The 22214-nt window shown below is 35.0% G+C and overlaps 1 protein-coding gene across 4 annotated transcripts in view; it reads right to left on the minus strand.

The window, feature by feature from the left end:
• Positions 1-7836: 7836 nt before the first annotated feature.
• Positions 7837-22214, minus strand: part of LOC145277827 (monoglyceride lipase-like) — a 610056-nt gene continuing 595678 nt past the window's right edge. For all 4 annotated transcript variants that reach the window (XM_080129733.1, XM_080129734.1, XM_080129735.1 and 1 more), the window contains one exon: positions 7837-11005. In XM_080129733.1, coding sequence (XP_079985859.1) covers positions 10910-11005 — 96 coding nt within the window. In that variant the 3' untranslated portion in view covers positions 7837-10909. The remainder of the gene's footprint in view (positions 11006-22214) is intronic.

Raw genomic sequence — 22214 nt, forward strand, 5'->3', positions numbered from 1 at the left:
AAATGTTACCTGTTATTCTTCAATCAACACCAGCAGATGAAATAAATGCTTGCCTCAAATACTCTACTTTTTTATTCCATGTGAAAACATTAAACTTAACTCAAAATATGCATGCCCAGTTGCAGACTGTTCGATCCGCACATAAATTGTGGGAAATTGGGTACAGAAAAGTGCCAGTTGATCAGAGATAAGGACAAAATTCTTTTACTTTTAACTTCTGTAATTTTATTACATCAAAAGAAGAGTTAGTTTAAAAGGTTTTTGCAGATATTCAAATTAAGAATTCCACTTGACTGAGTGAACAAGCTATTTTTACAGGTCAATACAAAGACGTCCACGCTATTATTCAATGTAAAAGTCCAAGTGAGGTAGTCAAATACAAATCCATCGACACTGTTGTGAAAGCAGATAAAGTTGTTAATTATCCAACAGTTATATTTGCCAGGGATGCCACTGCATATATTGCAACTGAAATGTGGCGTACTAATTATTATGTTGTGAAATATAAACCAATCCAAGCTTTGCAAAGGCACATGGCTTGTAGTAAAAAAAATTTACAAACAATATCATAGAAACAACAATCATAACAGGACTTTTTACAGATGAATATATCTTCATTCCATGCATTCCTATGATTCCACCGGATACATTATTACACTTTGGGAAATTGCACTTTCCAATTTTATCCAACCATCAACAGAGCACAGGGAACCATTTACAAACAATATCATAGAAACAACAATCATAACAGGACTTTTTACAGATGAATATATCTTCATTCCATGCATTCCTATGATTCCACCGGATACATTATTACACTTTGGGAAATTGCACTTTCCAATTTTATCCAACCATCAACAGAGCACAGGGAACAATCTTTACAATTGTGTGGCTTACAGTTACACACTGACTGTTTTTCACATGGACAATTTATGTTATGTATTCAAGAGTCACCAAACCAGAAAATCTCTACATCAGCTAAGAAAATGGAACAACAAAAACTGTGTACCCATACGAAATGGAAAATTAAATCTATAAAGAAACATGCTTTTTCTCATTTTGGAACTTTTTCCATTGTGCCAATTTGAGCCACAGCAATGCGGTGGCAGAGTACAGCTAGTATATATATATATATATATATATATATATATATATATATATATATATGTGTGTGTGTATGTGTGTGTGTGTGTGTCTGTATACTAGTGATGGGACGATTTCAAATTTTCTCCCCAATCCAGATTCGATAACCGATTCTGTCTTAAATTCTTGATCCAATAATATTCTCGATTCCGATTCTTTTAAAAAAAAAAAAAAAAAAAAAAAGATACAAATAATTATAAGAGAAATACTTTTTACTAATATTGTGAGAATTTTAGATCAACACCCTTGGCAAAAAATGATATTTTCCTTTTGTTTTATTCAACTTTCATTTTGTTTTACACAATTGCATATGGACACCTTGAAAATCTTGCCGGAAAAAAAGCACAAACAATTAATTTTAAATTTCAACTTTCGTACATTAATTTAACCTAAAATGATGAATAATCATCATTTCCAAGCTACTCTAACATTGTAGAAATGTTCGCTAACCCGAGGTCTGACGGCAAGGTTGTAAAACTATGCATAATCACTTAGACCTCCCCCCCCCCCAAAAAAAAAAAAGCTTACAGAATTTATTTCCATGAGGAAAATAATAATTTATTTTGCTTAGTGTTCAAAAATGCTTCAATGTCTCACAGATCTGGCACATTTCAAGAAGACTTCTGCTCGCATCTTTAAATACTTTGAAAAGAATTTAATTATTATTTTAATTATTTTTTGGGGTTTGCTTTACAAACAGAGAGATTCGAAAAAGTGGTTAAAAAAAATCAAATAAATGTTCCCATACGCTATAAAAGTTACTTTGCAACTTGAATCATTTATTGGTGTTGTACAGTAGTTTTAAACGCTTTTTATTTCACCTTAAATATTAACTTTTTAAGAGTCGTAAGAATTCAAAAAGGCGAAACATGCCCCCCTCTTCGTCTTCGTGAGGTAGGAGCGAGGAGCTTCGTTTTCATATTTATTTTCGCACACATGTTTGAAAACTGAACCGCTCAAAAATAGAAAATAAAATACTCAACAGAATGGAAAAGTGATTAAAAACATAACATTTAAAATAGAAAATAAAATGAAAGACTCTTTCCCTGTAAGTTTCTTGTTTTAGGGGTGGGAGAATAGTGACGGGCCTCTCTCTATATGTATGCATATATATATTTTTAGGGTTAGGTGTCTCAGAAAAATGATTTTATGGGGGGGGGGGTATCTTACCTTTTGTGGTGCTAGTACGGACAATACAAGAAGGTGCTTATGCAGAGAAATGCCATGCTATTTTTCAAAAAAGAATTTTTAATTTTTTTCAGAATATTTGCGTGAATTTTCAAAATAGGAACCGTAATGAAGAGAATGAAGGAGAGTTGTGTGGCAAAAGAAGAGAAAGCAAAAAAGAATAAAGGCACGCTGTTGAAATTCTTGGAAAATACTTTTGAAGTATAATGGTGGGGGGGGTTCACCTCAAATACACAAACTGAATGTTCAAGAAAGATTATCACTACAGTACTCTGTCTCTACTCTCGTTGCCTTCTCTCCTGCCTGATCGGGAACAATCGCCCAGCAACGAGAAATGAACATCGTTTTATAGTTTCCATCTTCACGCACACACGCGAGCACGGACGAAATAAAAATGCTTGCCGCCATGTTTGTTCTTCCTTTTCTTCGCCTGAACTCACTCGCTGAGCACCCACGGTAAGACTTGTCTTTCTTGCTTCTAACCACAACTTTTATTGCTGAAATGGCCAAAACCAAAGTCGAAAATCATGCTGAAAGCGAAAATGAAGTTGATATTACTAACATTGATACTGTTACTTCGGAAAGCAACATTAACAGTGTTCATACATCAAAAACTGTCAATGATGATGATGCATCTGAAGTTAAAGAATTGGAAAGGCAATCACTAGTTGGCACGAAAACATACACTGCAACCGATTTTACAGATCTTGTTTCATGACCAGTAAAATTTGCGCTATGCTTGTTCGGCAGGGCTCTGCCACTGTGCAGTACCTTGATCATGAATTCAAGGAAGTAGTCTAACCAGGAACGAAAACAAAAGGCGACGTTAGAAAGCTAATCAAAAAACGGTTCTATCAGGAACTGCGCAACGGTGAGAAAATTTTGAGAACATGGATGGTGTATTCTCCTTCCAGTGAAGCCTTATTTTGCTTCTGCTGCAGACTGTTTTCAACTGGTCTGTCGAGTTTTTCTACCGATGTGGGTTTTATGAATTAATGGAAATTAAACCCGAAAGTATATGAACATGAAGCTAGCACATCTCATGCTCAAGTGTTTCTCATGGAATGATCTAGAGATCCGACTTGCTGAAGGAAAAGTAGTTGACAAAGTAGAGCAACATCTTATTGAGAAGGAACTAAGAAACGGCGGGAAATTCTAGCTAGATTGCTGGACATTATCAGGTTTCTCGCCAAGCAGAATCTGGCACTACGGGGTCACCGGGAAGACATCTATAATGATAAAAGAGATCAAGAAAACAAAGGAATTTTTTAGAATTGGTAAATTTATTGGCCAAATATGACCCTGTGCTCCGTGAATATTTGGTGAAAGTTAACTTTGGAAAGAAAATCGCTACTTCTTATCTGTCACCAGAAATTCAAAATGAATTTGTGAGCATTTTGGTAAAGCAGGTGAGAAAGAAAATCATTGATCAGATCAAGGAAAGCAAATATTTTTATAGCACTTCTGATGTATCTCACAAGGACCAGATGAGTGAAGTGTTGCGCTACGTAAAAATTTGATGAAAATAGAGTGACAGTGGAAGAGTCTGTTCTCCGTTTCATCGAGACAAAAGGTAAAAGTGCGGAGGACATTTCTAAACAGATTTTGAGAGAACTGGAGAATGACGGGATTCAGATTGGTGACTGTATTGGCCAGACATTTGACGATGCTGCTATTATGGCACGCCACCGATCAGGTGTACAGAAACGAATCTCTGAAATCAACCCAAAAGCTCTATTTGTGCCATGCACTAACAATTCATTAAATCTGGCGTGTGCACATGCCGCTTCTGTAGCAGTTCACTTTGTTACATTTTTTGGCATCCTGGACTGGTTAATCTCGTTCTTTTCTACATCTACACATCGCTGGGACGTCTTGATTCAGTTGACCAATCTAAATATCAAGTGGACTGTGGAAACTAGATGGAGTAGTCGAGCAGATGCTGTAAATGTTGTAGCAAAAAAAATTATTGGAAGTCTTCATTGCCCTGGAACAGCTCCCAGAAGAAGGAGAAACTGCAACCATAAGATCAGATGCATCTTTAATTCTCAAATCGGTGTTGTCATTTCCGTTTCTTTTATTTTTGAGCCTTTGGAAAACTATTCTCCCAGAATTCAATGATGCCCAGAAGTATCTTCAAGAAAAGGGGCTGGATCTGCAACAAAGTTTTGTCAGGCTGACGGTGTTGAAAGATTGCCTTCTTCAGAATAGAGAAAAGATGGTGGACACTGCAATAGACGAGTAAAAAAACTCTGCTTTGAAATGGGGATAAGCATGGAGCATCGTATCCGCAAAAAGAAACGAATGGATGGTGAACGATTGAGTGACACAGCACTGGGGTTTCATACTGAGTTGAGATGGGAAATGCTGCCTGTCATAGACAGGTTGACTGAAGAAATATCTTGCAGATCTCAACACGTTCACAATTTTGCAAGTAAATACACTTTTTTTACACCATCAAATCTGCTTGATAATAATTATGATTGTCAGTTTGGTGAAGTTGACGAAGATATAGATAAAGATAAATTCTTTGCCGAAAGGAAGAGGTTACAGTATTTTGTGAAAGCTTTAGTAAAAGACAAAATCAATGGACCTCTTGAACTTTATACAGAGATATCACTTTGGGGATTCTGTCCTTAATATTGTGATCTTGCTGCGCATTTTCCTTACCCGAGCTATTAGCGTTGCTAGCTATGGGCATTCTTTCTCGAAACTGAAGCTCATAAAAAACTACCTTCGATCAAAAATGAGCCAGATAAGGCTTACAGACTTGGCAATTCTCTCCATAGAGAGGGAACTTGTCGATAGAGTGATTTTTGATAGAATTATTGATAACTTTGCCAAAAACTTTTCAATTGACTTGATGCCTTCTCTCACAAAAAATAAATGTATAACCTTATTTTCAATTCATAAATATATTTATTTAAAAAAAAAATCAAACCATTTTTAAAAGGATTGAAACATTATTAACAACAACAAATTTCTTAAATTTTGTGCTTAAACTGAGCGATTATACACAAGGATTTCAAAAAGCACACATACAAAACGTTTTTTTTTTCTCTTTGGGAAGCTCGATCACATAATAATAACATTATGAAGAAAAATATCATTACCAAATCAGATAAAGGTTCAGGAGTGATGATTCCAGATTTGCCGATGGTGATCTTGGATTTCACTGATGAATTAAAAAAAATTGGAGCATAAGATTTTATTGGAAGTAATTTTAAAAAACCAAGAAAGGTGTTTTTCTAGGAATATATATGATCATATACAACCAATAGGGCCTATAAGACTCTATCTTTATGGGTTACCAAATACACATGAATAATAGCCTATTTGCCTATTATTTCTATGATTGGTTTAGTTCAGCATAATTTATGTTATATAATGTGCTAAAAGTCTATTTTTTTTATTTATTTCACCTGAATCGATTAGCGGGGATTGCAAATTGCATTGTTATGATGACTGAACTTATGCATTCATGACCTAAAAATTTCATCTCTCTGTTGCAGATATTGACAGTGTGAAACTCTAAGAAAGCGACCCGTCATGGACGTGCATCTGAAGCAGAGATGCATCACTGAATTCATGGCAAAAGTGCATGGTGGTGACTAGAAAAATAAATTCTGGAACACAAAAGGTTGTCTTCATAGCTCTTCAACTTTTAGACTTAAAAAATAGGAGGTCTTACCTTTGGAGTGACCCTTGTATATAAATCGTTGGTAAAATTACTTCAACCAATTCACAAGCCAACTGTATTAAAGATTCATTTAATTTTGCTGACTATATATGTAACTGTCTCTTTTCTACTGGAAATAATTTTGTTTACATCAGTATATAGACATGCATTTCCTTGCAAAAAAAACAAACAAAAAAAACACTGATTTATCAGTTTATCTGACCATCTCTAAGGAGGTCTTCATTGGACTTATGTCTGTCGAATTTAGTTTTAATAATCTTATGCACTAGCAGATTGACGGTATTTCTATAAAGTAACCTCTTGGTCTTTCATTGGCCAATATCTTTGTAGGTTTCCATGTCAATAGACCACTAACTTATTTTTGATACATCGATGATACATTTTGCGTGTTCAACAATGAACAGATTCAATAGTATTTCTTAATGCATTTACCAATTACACCCAACCCTACATTTTACATGTGAGAAGGAACATAATTTCACTCTTCCTTTCCTACATAAATCTGGTCATTTCTTACATATGTTTACTGCAAACCATTGGGATTATTTTTGTTTCAAACAAAGAAAAATAAATTTGATAAAATGTTTGGTTCATTGTACCTCAATGATTTGCTTTTAATCTCTGATTGATTTAGAGATTCAGTTTATTAAAAAGGTTTTTCTTGATAATTGTTATCTTCTAAATATTGTAAATTCAAATATCTCCGCCAAGATCACCCGTTTTCATAAGCCTCAATGTTTTGGTCCTCCAGAATGTCTGACATACTTCAGATTATCTTGGTTTTGTAATATTAGCATAAAATTTGTTAACAAAATACACCATTGTTATCAGATTTTGAACCCTAGAATCGTGTAGCATGAAATGTGCATCAGCTTACAGCAATAAGAGTTTTTCTTTCAGAAGTAGATCACTTATGTTGTTTCATTTTAAAGTCATAAAAACAATTTATATAAAATTATGAAAACCCTTCCTATGTAAGCAAAAGACTTCTATGGCTTAATGTTATCATCCCCCCAATGTTTTTTCTCCCCAAAACTTGTTACTTGTCTTCATTCTATTATGATATGCTTTATCTGCAGTACATAAAATTTACTTCCATGTATTTACTCTCACAAATGTTCATTAATCTGTACCATACTCAAATTTAGTACCATGAAAATTTATTCAAACATATATATATATATATATATATATATATATATATATATATACACGCTTATTTCCATAATCAGAAACACCAGGCATGGATCAAAAACCCTAAACTTGACTTTCACCTATTTAGGGTCTTCAATAGGACTTGTCTGAACAAAAAATCCAAATCCGGCTCACCTCCTCTATGCTGCCATACACAAAATGCAGATAGATTTCATCCACAATCAGTCACTTACTGTGGCCATTCCATGATATGCCTATCAACTGATAAGCATATCATGGAATGGTCACGATAAGTGATTGACTGTGGATGAAATCTATCCACTCAACAAGAAGTACAGTTACTAAACAGGCTCAGTTGGTAAAGTTGTTGCTTCACATGCATCTTGGTTCAAATCCTTAAAGGAGGGTGAAACTTTCACTTTAATTCTCTTTGATTACTTGTACATCTGTAGTGAGCATCACACTAAATCTGGTGTAGTTTATTTTCATCTTTTGGGTGAATAAATTATTATCAAATGCACCAAATTGAAAATAAAAACATAAAAACTTTGTTTACATTCATTTCATTTCTGACAATTCCTAATAATTCAGTTTTTTTCTTTAATATTTGATCAGTAATTTCATTAAGAAAACATCTTGAAATGACAAACTTATTAGGCACAACATTTTTATTGCATTTCATAAAAAATAAAATCAAAACTTTGTTACAAATAAATGTCTTAAATAAAAACAAAACATTTTTAATCTTAACAAAAACAATAAAGGTACAATTGTTTCCACATTACACAACAGGATTGGCATGAGTTGTTCTTTAAATTTGTATAATAATCAAATCAGGTTTGAAAATTAATACTAAAACACTAACAACAGAAAAACATTACTATTTTACAATGTTGTGTTTTTACTATAATTATGTCCATTATTTTTGTATGCAGTCATGTTTTCTGCTAAAGATGTGTTATACTCGTAGTGATTTTGACAATGGTTCGTAGCTTTTTTTCCTGAATATGTCCTGCTGTTATGAGATATGTAACTGTGCATGTTTTATACATAACTAGCTGTATCTTCTCGGTGTCATCTTAGATGCAGTAATCTCATTTTAGTTTTACATACTTTTAAACTGATACAAAAATAATTATAGTTGTAAGATATACAACTCCTTTAAAGTTGAAAATTCAGTTAACTTGTAATTGATATTTGCTGCAGAAAAAATATCCTGCGAAAATATTTTGAGTGGAAATAATTGTATTTACAAAAAAAATTAAATCAAATTACAACTTAACATAGATCAAAAGGAAATAGTGATTCAGAATTAGATATTTTATAACGGAAACTGCTGTCATAAAATATCAATATTTCATAAGTTGAAAATGTGTCTGACTTAATTTCATATATTAGATTTCATATTTCCTAGTTGATTGACAATTGTTATTAAATATTGCTGGTAATGAAAAAGTAATTTTTAAACGATGTGAAATATTTGAATATATATATATATATATATATATATATATATATATATATAGCTTTATAATGTAAGAAAAGACTGTCTTTAACAATTATGTACAGTCTGCACCCTTACTGCCATCACCAATATGATGCCGGTTTAGTTGAAAATTACCTATTTTAACTACATACATTATTACCACCTGTTTAACTATAAAAAAAATAAAATAAAAACTGAAGCAAGAGATTTGACAATGCCGTCTCTTTAGAATGGTTTATTCTTAGACAAGTGTTAGATGACTGAACTGTCTCCCTATATTAGATGACTATATAATAGATGACTATATAAGGAGAGTTTATTTAAGAAGGAAGACTCAAACATACTAGTGATGATTCTACAATGTTGCAGTAGCAGGCATAGAAGCCAAGCATTGATGACCGTAAATTCAGATTCACTAAGTGGCTTTATTAATAACACTTAAATAGCTGATCTGCCTGAAGAGGCAAATGAAATGAAGCAATTGTAAATGAAGACCAAGTGTAATTGCATTCCCTTCAGAGGGCTCATTCCGTACATCTCTGGGTGCAAAGGCTTGCCACATTGATAAACTTGTTTGATCAATAGGTAATACATACATCTTATATATTTATCAGTATGTACTTATATAAGTTTCTCTTTTATATATGCATAAAAGACCTAAATAGCATTGGATTGAGTTTTGATTGTGACTGGTAAGTGATGTATAGAATGTTTCAATTCATGTTATTTGCATAATAAAATGAGAATTAAATGCTTTTCATTGAATACATAGTCGATAATTCTTTTGATTGGCTGAGAGATTCACTGCATATGGTTAGCTAATGATATTCCTTTCTTCCTTAAAAATGTTGATTTTGAAAATAACTGCCACAACAAAATGTCTATGTATATGTTATGGGGATTTAACTATTCATTCATAATCAACTCTGCTCACCATCATATAAACCATGAGGCTAATACTCTTGTGGGAGAAATATTGCAATTTAATGCAAAACTACAGATTGTCTAACTGAGCAGCTGTGAAATACGAACAACCTTTCTTTGTATTCACTTTCTTGTACAATATATTCTTTCTACCTAAACCTGTATATATATATATATTCAAATATTTCACATCATTTAAAAATCACTTTTTTATTACAAGCAATATTTAATAACAATTGTTCACTTACAGTCAAATAAAAATTCTGTAAGGAAATGAATATGTTTACTACATATTTGAATCTCTGTAGACGTGTCAAGTGGTGCCAAGTAAAATGACTAAAATAAACATTTCCAAAGCCATATTGCCTAAATATTTTCACCCATATTACCTTATCACTAATTGTATCTGAAACAGTATTCATCCAGAGTAGGTTGAGCTGGCTTCATCCATCCTTGCCATTGCATCCTTCATGAAGGCTGACCAAGCTTGATGATTTGAAGTCAACGATTGGATGATCTCTAGCAAACTCTGTAGATACGGTGGCTTAGATTAAGTTCCATTTCAGCTTTAATCGTCATCAGGTTTTTCTCTGACATTGCCTTTTCCAATGCTGGAAAAAAGCATCAGCATCATCATCACCGTTACATCCTTTAAAAGTTCATGTGGATGCTGCATTTATGTTTATGTTTATTTTTATTTCATTATTTTATTAGCTTATTTTCATAGGATTTTCTAAGTTGAATTTGAAACATTAGAATATTATGAAAATGTTAGTTATGTACGGCTTATATAAAATAAACTTTTCATTCCTATATTGATGCATGGGCATCCGGAGGTCTAGTAATTCCCAAGGGCTATCTCTTTGATTGTATGTTCCAGTCGAGTAAAAGTCCTAGTACTTTCTTTTCTATTCATATCTGAGTGCTTTTGGCTATCCCTATCATATCAATCCCAATGAACTTATTTCTTTCCTGGATTTGTTCAAGTTATAGTTTCAGATTTTATTTACAATTTTTATTCAATATTCAACTCATATGGTATTTTAACAATCAAGAAATAAGTAAAATCTAGCAAGGCTGACAACAAAAATTCACATTTTTAAGAAAATAACTAATCAAAACATCTTAATTATCACAGATTACACTCTCTACTTGGTCCAAAATACATTGAAGTTTGAAAATTTATAAAGAATTTCAGAAGTCTGTACACAATTTAGGACAGTTTGAAATTTCTAAATTTTGTATAAAAATAAAAAAAAATAAAATTCATCATATTAATTTTGAGTGAATTAAAAGAAAACATCTTTCATATTTTAGTTTGTGAGGAGCCAGTCACCGATTTCTTGTCGGATGGCATCACTTTCTGGTTCTTTTTCTGCATGAAGTTGGTGCTGTAGTTCTGGATAAATCTGGAATATTAAAAAAAAAAAAAGTAAGGATTCTTTTGAATTATTATTTCTGTGTAATGAAGCAAATGAATCTAAATTGTGGCAGTTTTGTTCAAAACGTTTCCAAAGAGTTTTAAGGAATATCAGTTTATCTCATTTGAAAATGAGTTAGTTTTCCTTGCATAGTATTTTTTACAACTCAATGATAATGGAAATACACAAGTAAGAAATCTTAAGCAATCTTATCTTTTATTTATTTATTTATTTATTAGTAAGATACCATTGAAAGTTTGCATGGAAATTTATGAAGAATTTCAAAAGCTTGTATACAATTTAGAACAGTTTCTAATTTCTAAATTTTGTATAAATCTCTAGAGTTACAGGATGGAATGATAAAATTGTCACTGTAGAAAAGATCACATGATTCCATTTCTGTTTGATTAAAACCGGTTTTCTTTTTTTGTTGCAGACTATTTACTAGTTGACCAGTTGTGTACAAATCCCAAGAGCGATAGGAGACTTCTATCATGTCTGAAAGTGACACAGTGTTCAACGAGCGAGATTGGAGATGCGTAACTGTACAACTCATGCTCTCTACCGATCCAAGTTATGACAACAGGACCATTGCCAGCACCTTTAAAATAGATTGCTGGATTGCCACAAATAATAGGAACATGTCCAGGGTGATGAAAACAAAGTTTCTGACCACGGTTACAGTCCTTGGTGCGGTTTCAAATGAGGGCTACATCATGCTACCTCACATCGAAGTTGACTTGAAACTCAACACCAAAGTATACCTGGATGTGCTGAAGATTGTGGTGGTCCTCTGGTGCAATCAGGTGACCTTTGGCAGACTCTGAGTGTGGCTGCAAGACTCAGTGCCGGCCCACAAATCCAGAGATCCAGGCTTGGCTTCAGAAGGAATGCTACAAGTTTGTACTCTCACTGGCCTCCATCCTCCCCTAACCTGAATCCGCCAGACTACTTCGTTTGGTTATACATCGAGCACATCACCAATATGAGCCCCCACAACACCAAAGACAGCCTGATCACCGCCAGTGTTGTTTTCTTTAGGGCAACAACTATATCGCTCCATTTTGTACATATACAAAATGTAACTAGCAGTATTAACAAAATACAGGATTAGCAGGAGTGGACAGCAATGTCCAATGACATAAATCAATCAAGCATATTTAACACATATATCACATATATCAGTATAATTTACAATTCTTTTTAGCAAGAAAAATACTAGAAAGGATTGTGACACTGGCTGGCACTTGTCTTTATTAGTGGTAGTTGGAATGATAAAAGTAATACCAATGTTAAGCTTTAAAAGGAAAGAACTTTATTTACCTTTTTTTTACATGTTGGAGAGAATACACCTTTTGTTAATAATGTTTGCCGGCAACGTACATCTTGTTGGTTCGGTGGCTAAGAGTGTACTGGCTACTTGCCTGTCATGCTGGCTAGGGCTTGGTTAAGGAGAAAGAGAGAGAGAGAGAGAGAGAGAGAGAGAGAGAGAGAGAGAGAGGAAGATGATGAGGGACTGGATAGCAGTTCTTGGTTTGTGTTCGGTTTATAATAAGGAGAAAGAGAGGGGCTAAAAAACTATTATTTTGGGGGAATGGTATTATTTTCGTCCTACTTCTTGGCTTTTAGGGGTGACTCAGGTCAATCCTACAGAATCATTTGGTTCAATTCTTAAGTCTGAACATTTCAATATCTGTTCAAGGACATGTATTGGCATGAATTCAAATGAATCTGTGGGAGTATAATTTTTTCTTGTATATATTCACAAATTTATCAACATTAATCCAAAATAGACAAGTGAACATACTCTCTAAACAGATAACTTCTAACAGAGAGTCAGGACACAGAAACTAAAACAAGCTGAGATGAAAACACAACTCTCTATTGCCGAAGGCGTCAATGTTTATCACTATTTACATCAAATTTTAAAGCATCTGCAGTGTTTGTTACTATTTATATGAAATTTCAAGGAATCTTAAGCATTTATCACGATTTACATGAAATTTAAAAGAATCTTCAGTTTGTGTTGTGGTAGGATCTACCTAATTAGCATATGCGGAGTGTCAACTATATAAATATGGTTGGAATTGTAAAGATAGAGAGACTCAGAGAGACACAAGATTGGGAGTCGACGACCACCCAGCTGACACCTTCTCCAGGGACAGTTTCCCCCTGATTACACCAATAGACTCGATGTGAATATTGTATATACTTTCAATATATCTGTTCTACTTTACTTCTGTGCTGTAGTTATTTATTCCATGCATTCAATCGAGCTTCAACAATGGTGACAAAGGAGTCAGAACTTTATGATATTAAAAAGTTGTTAAAAGACGATAAGCATTACGGAATTTTCACTCAGAAAAATTAAAATATGTCGTTACGTCGTTACACTAACAACGGTGACTTTAAAATGAAAAAAAAGTTATCTGCAACGATACACCTTCAAACTGGTTTGACTACTAAAACATACATGGAATTAAAATACGCACAAATATACCATGTCAACTTTGAAAAGGTAATGAACTTTAAAAAAATTTTTTTTTGTTTGTTCGATTCTATAGTGACGAATTTACTTCTGATAATTGTTGTAGGGGAACCACCCTCCCAATGAACTAATCCATCGTTCATATAAACTATAACTCATGACGATCTCAGAGAGGGATCTAATTCTAGAGCGACCCTCGCATGCTCTGTGAATTACCAATACTTTCCATTTGTATCCATTGTTCTGTTCTTCTTGTGGCTATTTGCAAGCCATAACACTGGCGACATTGGATTTGAGAAACATACTCACGACTAAAATAGTGTTCTGAAAACACTAACAACGTTGGACTCAAATGTTTATCATGCCTAAGAAAGTGTAAATAACACTTGCGACTGAAAGATTTGCAGAAATTTTAAAATAATAAAATGGAAAAAGTCCGTCGCTACTTAAAAGGTAAATTTTTACTTTGTAAAAAAAAACAAACAAAAAAAAAAACAGTTTGTTGCTGTTTTTCTCTACTAAAGGTAAATTGTTGCTTTATTTTTTTTCCAAAGGGAAATATGCACTGGATTTTTTTTTGTTGTTGTTGGACAATGAACTGTTTCCCTAGATTAATTTTTTTTTTTCCCCTTGTTTTATTGTCGTGGGAGAAAAAAATCAAAACGTTTTTGTTAAATCCGACCAGACATAAAAACGTTTTTCCAACCAGATAACGAACGTTTTAAAATTGCTAAATCCAACCAGACCATTTGGACGAATTAAAATTAGCATTGGCACATCTGACTAAACTGCAAATTGAAGTGGCCATCAAAATCACATAGGCCTATACACATTCCCTCCCGCACAGCAGACACAACAACAAAGAAACAATTACAGGACATCCCCATCAACACATAGGAAGAAGTTGAATCAACAATACGAGTTGAGATGCACCACGCACGCTGATAAACTCACAATTGGAAGTTTTGTTGACAGCCGGCAATCACACCTCGTTCAACAAGAACGAATGTGCAACTAGCGCCCGTCCAAACAATGCACATATTACCGCAGACTCACTTGCGAAGATACCATCAACTTGACACACGACGTCGATAACGAAACAAAAATTTTCCTTCCAAACGAACAATTCACTTCACGGTCCAAGCAACTCGTTGCACATGTCAGCACACAACAAAAAAACAAACAAACAAATGTCAGCCTAAAAAAAGAGTAAACGCTTTTCCACACGTAAGTAAATACTTTTTTTTACAAACACACTCCATTTTTGACATTCCTTTTTGGACGTTTTTTTAAACAACCACGCCAACAGAAAACAAAAAAACAACAAAAAAAAAAACAGGACGAAAAGTCAATTGCCAAAAACATTACTTAAAAAAAAATATATATACATATATATATATATATATATATATATATATATATATATACACGGCATGTATTTTTTTTTCCTAGGAAGGGGAGTATTGTGCGAGCCTTTTCTAGTCTCACACAAAAACACACGTTCACATTTCAAGCTATATTACTTGTTGCATACATACGTGCACACAAACATACGCGCCCACGTCCACACACGTACATATATTCACGTTCGCGTACATACACTCACATTCACGTGTATACACACACACGCTAACGTACGCACATACACGCACGCATGCATGGACAACGTCACTTCCCCTTTCAAAGGAAATCCACACATGCGCAAAAGACCACTGGAAACACCTATAAAAGAAAGAGCAATAAGCGGTTTCTCCCTTTTCAGACCAGCTTTCGAGCTGGACGGTCTACGGACCGACAGCGTGCCTTTTCGGTATGCGCGCGCACACGCGTACCTCACACCACTTGCTCCTATGTGGGACAAAAAACTATCAGACCGTATGTACACTTTATACGCTTTCTATCTCCATAACCTGGATTGACATTCTCACTCTTTCTCACTCTATCTCCCCTTCATTTTGGTCCATCAACACAGGCATGTGTGCGACTCTCTACTGAGCTTTACCCTCTCTTTTTACAGGCCGGCTTGCCACTTCGTGTTTCTCTATTGCATTCCCCTTTCTTTCCACGCGCGTAGTCGTCAACGGCTGAATGAACACGTGTGCACCCAAGACTTTCATTTCTCAACAGAAAATAAACGACATGTTTATTTTATTCCAGCATTTGAGTTCTTTGTTTCCTTCATTCAATTCGTTTCATTATTTTTTCTTGTAGCGAGTTAGGGTATTGATATCCTAGTCTTCTACAAACAATAACTAGAGATGTCGTAGATGAAAACAACAGTTGGCAAAGTTAGCTTATCTAAGGCTTTTGACAGGGTATGGCATGAGGGTCTCCTTAGGAAAATTAGATCATACGGTATCACTGGTAGAATACTTAACATAATTAAATCCTTCTTAGATAAGAGAAAAATCCAGGTTGTCCTCGACGGTCGTACATCTAAACAATATGATATAAATGCGGGAGTGCCCCAGGGGTTTATCCGTGGACCTCTATTGTTCCTGATATTCATAAATGACCTCCCCGACAAAATTGCCTCTGAGATGGATATATATGCTGATGACACTACACTCTATAACAGGCACGACAGGAAGACGAATGAACACATTTCTAAAGAAATGGCAGACACACTAGAGGAAGACCTCCAATCTGTAGTGGAATGGGGACAAAAATGGTTGGTCACGTTCAATGCTGCCAAGACTAAACTAGTTTCATTCAATAATTACAAGAAACCCTCTCTACCACCTATAGCAATGGCCAACGACTCTTTATCTGAGAGTACATTTTTCAAACTCCTTGGCCTAATGTTCACAGGAAACATGAGTTGGAACAATTACATTGAAGGCATTGCCAGGGCCGCTGCAAGAAAGGTGGGCTCTCTCTACCGTGCTAGACAACTACTAACACCAGAAAGTATCCTGTACCTCTATAAGGCCACCATTCGCCCATGTATGGAGTATTGCTGCCACATCTGGACTGGTGCATCTGCTACTAGTCTCTCGCTCCTTGACAAGGTTCAAAAGAGAGTCACAAACCTGATAGGCCCTGAACTGGCATCTAAGCTTTAGCCTCTGTCCCATCAACGAAATGTTGCATCCCTCTGCCTGTTCTACAAATATTTTAGTGGTGAATGCTCTGACGAACTGCAATCACTTGTGCCCCTACGACGTGAGCACCCTCGACAAACCCAACAGGCTACTAAATCCCATCCCCACACTGTAGAGATCCCTAGATGTAAAAGATCTTTCTACTCCAATAGTTTCTTCCCCAGAACCGCTAGACTTTGGAATTCCATTCCAGGTCCCTGCTTCCCCAACAGTACTGACGTGCAGAAGTTCAAGTGTAACGTGAACCGACATCTTGCTGCCCAAATCCCTACATAGTACCCCAGTAGTTGTTGCCTCTGATAGTAGCCCCCTACACCAAAAGTAGCAATTTGCCTTGTTTGGGGTGAAAATGTTTTTAAAAAATTATTTTTAAAAAAACCTACGCAAATACGTAACGGTCAACATTCTCGGCAAGGATATTAAATTTCAGTTAGATAGTGGGGCGGATCTTTCAATAATAAATTTCCAAATGTGGAAGAAATTACGAAAACCAACTATGCTAAGAACCAACAGAACGGCGACGGTCGTCAATGGTACAAAAATTAATTCTGAGGGTGAATTAATCACCAATTTCACCTTCTTGGGAAAAACAAAAAACTCAAAATGTATTAAAAAATAATAGTGAGAACCTGTTCGGTTCCGACAGTTTTATTTGAGGGATCTTCCTATATCCACATTTTGCAAAAAAATAGAAACTCGTCCAGCGGAAACTGAGAAAGTTATAACTAGTTTTAAAAAAGAATTCCCATATGTATCTACTCCTGGCCTTGGGAGATGCAAAAAAATGGCCGTGGATTTTAAGCTGGAATCGGGCACACAACCAGTTTTTAAAAAAACCGTAATGTCACGTTCGCATCTCTGAACAAGATAAATGAGGAACTAGACAGATTAGAAAACATTGGTAAAACATGGCTAAAATTGAATATAGTGAGTGGGCTGCTCCAGCAGTCTACATAAAAAAAAGGTCTGGGAAAATCCGCATTTGCACTGACTTCTTGACCGGACTCAGTGGGTAGTTAGAAGACTTCCACTATCCATTACCCAATCCAGAGGAAGTGTTCACAATATTAAATGGCAGCAAGTTTTTTTCTAAGATCGACTTGAGCGACGCTTACTTACAAATTCCAGTAAACAACAAAAGCACTACCCTCCTCTGTATTAATACTCATCAGGGTTTGTACAGATATGAAAGGCTCGCGTTTGGAGTAAAGGTAGCACCCGTGATATTCCAGCAAATCATGGATACCATGCTGAGCGACCTGGACACTGCCATCGCATATCTAGATGACATCATGATAGCAAGAAAAAGCAGGGAGGAACACGCAAACCATTTAAGACAAGTATCCAGTTGAATACAAAATTATGGTTTAAGGTCAAAGAAGACAAGTGTGAATTCTTTTTACAAAAAAATCAAGTACCTAGGACATATCATTGATAAAGATAGCAGGCACCCAGGTCCGGACAAGGCGACCACCATTAGAGAAATGCCAGCACCGGCAAAACATAGCACAATTACAAAGTTTTTTAGGCTTAGCAAATTATTACGAAGGGTTTATCAACAACGTGCATAAATTGTGTGCAGCACTTAATCAATTATTAAAGAAGGATAAAACTTGGAAGTGGACAGCTAATTGCCAGACAAGAAATAAAAAAAAAATCCTTACTTCAAAACTGTTCCTAGCTAATTTTAACTCGAAGTTGGATATAATAGTGGCTAGTGACGCTAACCAATATGGCGTTAGCGCGCACATGTTACATAGGATGCCAGATGGCTCAAAAAACCAATCACTTTCACATCCCGGACTCTGCTTCCAGCAGAGAAAAATTATTCTCAGATCGAGAAAGAAGAACTAGGCATTATTTTTGCAGTTTCGAAATTCCACCAGTTCCTGTACAGAAGACATTTTTATCTACAAACCGATCATAAGCCTTTGATATCCATTTTTGGATAAAAAAAGGGACTTCCTACATTCACAGCGAACTGACTATTAAGATAGGGAACTATTCTTCTAAATTATAAGTTTACAATAGAATTTCTCTCCTCAAATCAACTGGCACATGCAGACGGTCTATCGAGACTAATTCCTGCCCAAATGGAACCTCTGGAAGACTCAGTAATCACGGCACTATGTATTAATAGTGAATTGAAAACCATGGTTAATAATATTATCTGTGAACTGCCAGTCACACTTCAGAAAATTAAGGCAGAATCCATTAATTCAAACCATTAAGCAGAAGTTAACACTGAGTGATATCGTTTCAGACATTTTTTCTGTTTGCGATGAAATGCTGCTATACAGTGAAAGGGTTGTTATCCCCAAAACCCTTCAGAAAAGTATTTTCACATGGGCCATCCAGGAATAAACCAGATGAAAAGCCTGATGAAAAGTTTTGTTTACTGGCCAGCGATGGACCAAGACATTACCAACATGGTGAATATGTGCAAAAGCTATGCTTTGGCTTTCAAGGCACCACCTATAACACATAAAACTTGGTCTAAAGCTGAACAACTGTGGTTGAGGATCCACATTGACTATGCGGAGGAGAGGAGTTTTACTACCTGATAGTAGTAGGCAGCTACTCAAAATGGTCAGAGGTTCTGAGATGCAAAAAAACGACAATGGCAACGACGACAAATTTTTTATTAGAGTTGTTTGCTCGTTTTGGGGTTGTGGATTGTTTGGTCAGCGAGAATTCTACCTAGTTCACCTTGGCAGAGTTCAGAGAATTCTGCGAGATGTACCAAGTTAAGCATATTACGACCTCCCAGTACCACCCCAGGAGTAACAGCCAGGCTGAACACTTTGTCAATACACTTAAAAGGGCGTTAAAAAAGGCGTGCAGAACACTGACACGACAGAAAAGGCCCTGCAGCATTTTCTGCAGATCTATAGAACAACAAAAATCTGAACAAACCAGATGCTGGATCCCCAGCTGAAATCATGTTTGGGTGGAGAATAAAATCAGTATTTGATAAACTGCTGCCCAAACATATAATACAATACAGAACCTCTACAATGCCAACAAAACAGTTTAACTGTGGTGATAAAGTATATTTTAAACATTATAAGAATAACGTTTCCTCTTGGGAACAGAGCACGATCTTACAAAGAGTCAGCCATGTTACATACATGATTCAGGGCCCAAAATTCGAACATAAGAGGCACCTGAACCAAATAAGGAAACGCATCTCCGAGGATCAAAAAGAACCACCGCAGGAAGGCAGAGATGCAATTGATACAGTATACGACTGTTTTGACGTGACACCTCCAAAGGCCTGTCAGAACCAAGATGCTCTGGCAGAAAAAGGAAGCACACAGACCCCTTGCTGGTTTGCCCCCAAAAGAAAAGATACTGATTTCACACCCGGAGAAATCAGCTTGGGAGGGAGTGTTGAGAAGGAACCACCCTCCAAATGAACTAATCCATTGTCCATATAAACTATAATCATGATGATCCCAGAGAGGGATCTAATTCCAGACCGACCCTCGCATGCTTGGTACCAATACTTTCCGTTTGTAACCTTTCCGTTGTTTTCATGTAATGCATGTTTTAAACTGTTATCCATTGTTCTGTTCTTCTTGTCACTATTTGCGAGCCATAACATAATAAATAAAAATTGGAAGGGTTCTCATTAAAATATGCGAACAGAAATACAGTGAAAAAAGAAAAGGACAAACAATGAACAATTTCTAAAAAGAAGATATAAAAACTCGTTTTTTTTTTTTGTGTTGCAAGTGAAATAATTCATACTTGCAGAGAGTAAAAAAAATTTTTTTTAATTTCACCGACAGATTCTGTTCACAAAATATAAAAGAATATCAAAAGTTAATTATCACGGACTTATGGATGTCAAAAGCAAGACATGAAATAGAAAAGGTGTAAGTTGGTTCAATTTTTTTGTGTTCAACTTATATTTGCGGCTTACACAAATCAAAAGTATATTCATTGTTGCATATACATTATTATCTAAACATGGAAGAATTCTCCAAAGTGATAACAGAATTATTCAAATCACAGCAAGAAAGTCGACAGCGTCAAAATGAACAGTCGGCTCTATTAATAAGGGAACAACAGATAATGTAGCAAAAATATCAAGACAAACAAAATGAACAGATTGCTTTATTGTTGCAAAAACAAGATGAAAGACAGCAAAAATTTCTAGAAAAACAAGATGAAAGACTAGAAAAACAGGAAAAACGGTTCACACTCCTGCAATTAGACGAGAAATATCATAAAAAATTCAAAAAAAGGAAAGGGAATTTCAAACCGAATTACACAAAGAAGCAATGTCTGAAGAAATGCAGAAGCATTTAGAAATTAAAAGGTTAACCCTGGAGAAATTAAACAACAACCAGGCAAATGAAGGAAATTTTACATATTCTAATAACATCATATCTAATTCGCTGGAAACTTTCAACTACGTACAAGATGAAGAGAAAACGTTTGAATCGTATTATAAACGTCATGAGTCTATTTTTGAACTGTGAAAGCTGGTCGAACTCAAGCAAAATCAGTCTATTACTAAGAAAACTAGATACAGCGGAACATAGCAAATTTGTAGATTTTATTCTACCGAGGAAAACAAATGAGTTGGAATTCTCGGAGGCAGTTAAATTGCCAAAGGAGCTGTTTGAATCAAATATGTCGCTTTGGCATCAGCGATGATTATACATGAATGTTTCTAAATCCGATGATCAGGATGACTTAACATATGCATCTATAGTAAATAGACATTGTGACAACTTCAGATTGGCAGATATTACGGTTGAGGATTTCAAGTGCTTTATTTTTGCTCAAGGATTAGTATCAAGTAAGAGTTTCGAAATAAGATGTAGAGTTTTGTTTAAACTCGAATCTGAACAGAACCTTACCTTGCAGAAATTAGCAGAGAATTGCCAGTTGGCTGCCCCGATTGTGTGCATAAAAAAGAATAAGTCTCGAAAAATCGAAGCTGGCATTGCTTGTATTAAAAAAATTAAAAAAAAAAAAAAAAAAAAAAAAAACAGTCAAAATACCCATCAGTAAGAAATTGGGGTAAAAAATAGCGTATTATAAAAATAGACAAGAAAAATTCAATAAAAAGAATGAGGATTAACAAAATGTCCCACCATATAATTGCAGACGTTGCAACGAAAGACACTGGGAAGTAAATTGCCTGTTCAGAAATAAATGTTTCGTTTGCAACAAGAAACAAAAGTTCGTGTTGCAAAACAAAAAAATTCAATAACCGAATTAGACAAACAAGTTCGAATATCAAATCAGACAGAGATTTGAGGAAATATGTTACATATTTCGAAAAACTATCAAATTTCAGCTTGATTCAAGATCAGACCTGACAATAATGAACTACAAAACATAGAAATTTTCAAATATGCCTACAACAATGAAGTCAACGAAACTCGCTAGTATGGTAACTGGCATAAAAATTAACTTCAAAGGCAAGGTTGTACTTCCCATGAAGTTAAATGCGATCGTTAAAAAAATAAAAGTTTTTATTCTGAAAAATGGAGAAAACTTGTTGGATACAGATTTCATTGAAACATTTGAATTGTGAGATAAACCTTTAAACTCGTTCTGCAGAAAAATACAAAGTAACAAGCAA

The sequence above is a fragment of the Euprymna scolopes genome, chromosome 6 (assembly GCF_053919585.1).
Source record: "Euprymna scolopes isolate OS-2025 chromosome 6, ASM5391958v1, whole genome shotgun sequence".
NCBI lineage: Eukaryota > Metazoa > Mollusca > Cephalopoda > Sepiida > Sepiolidae > Euprymna > Euprymna scolopes.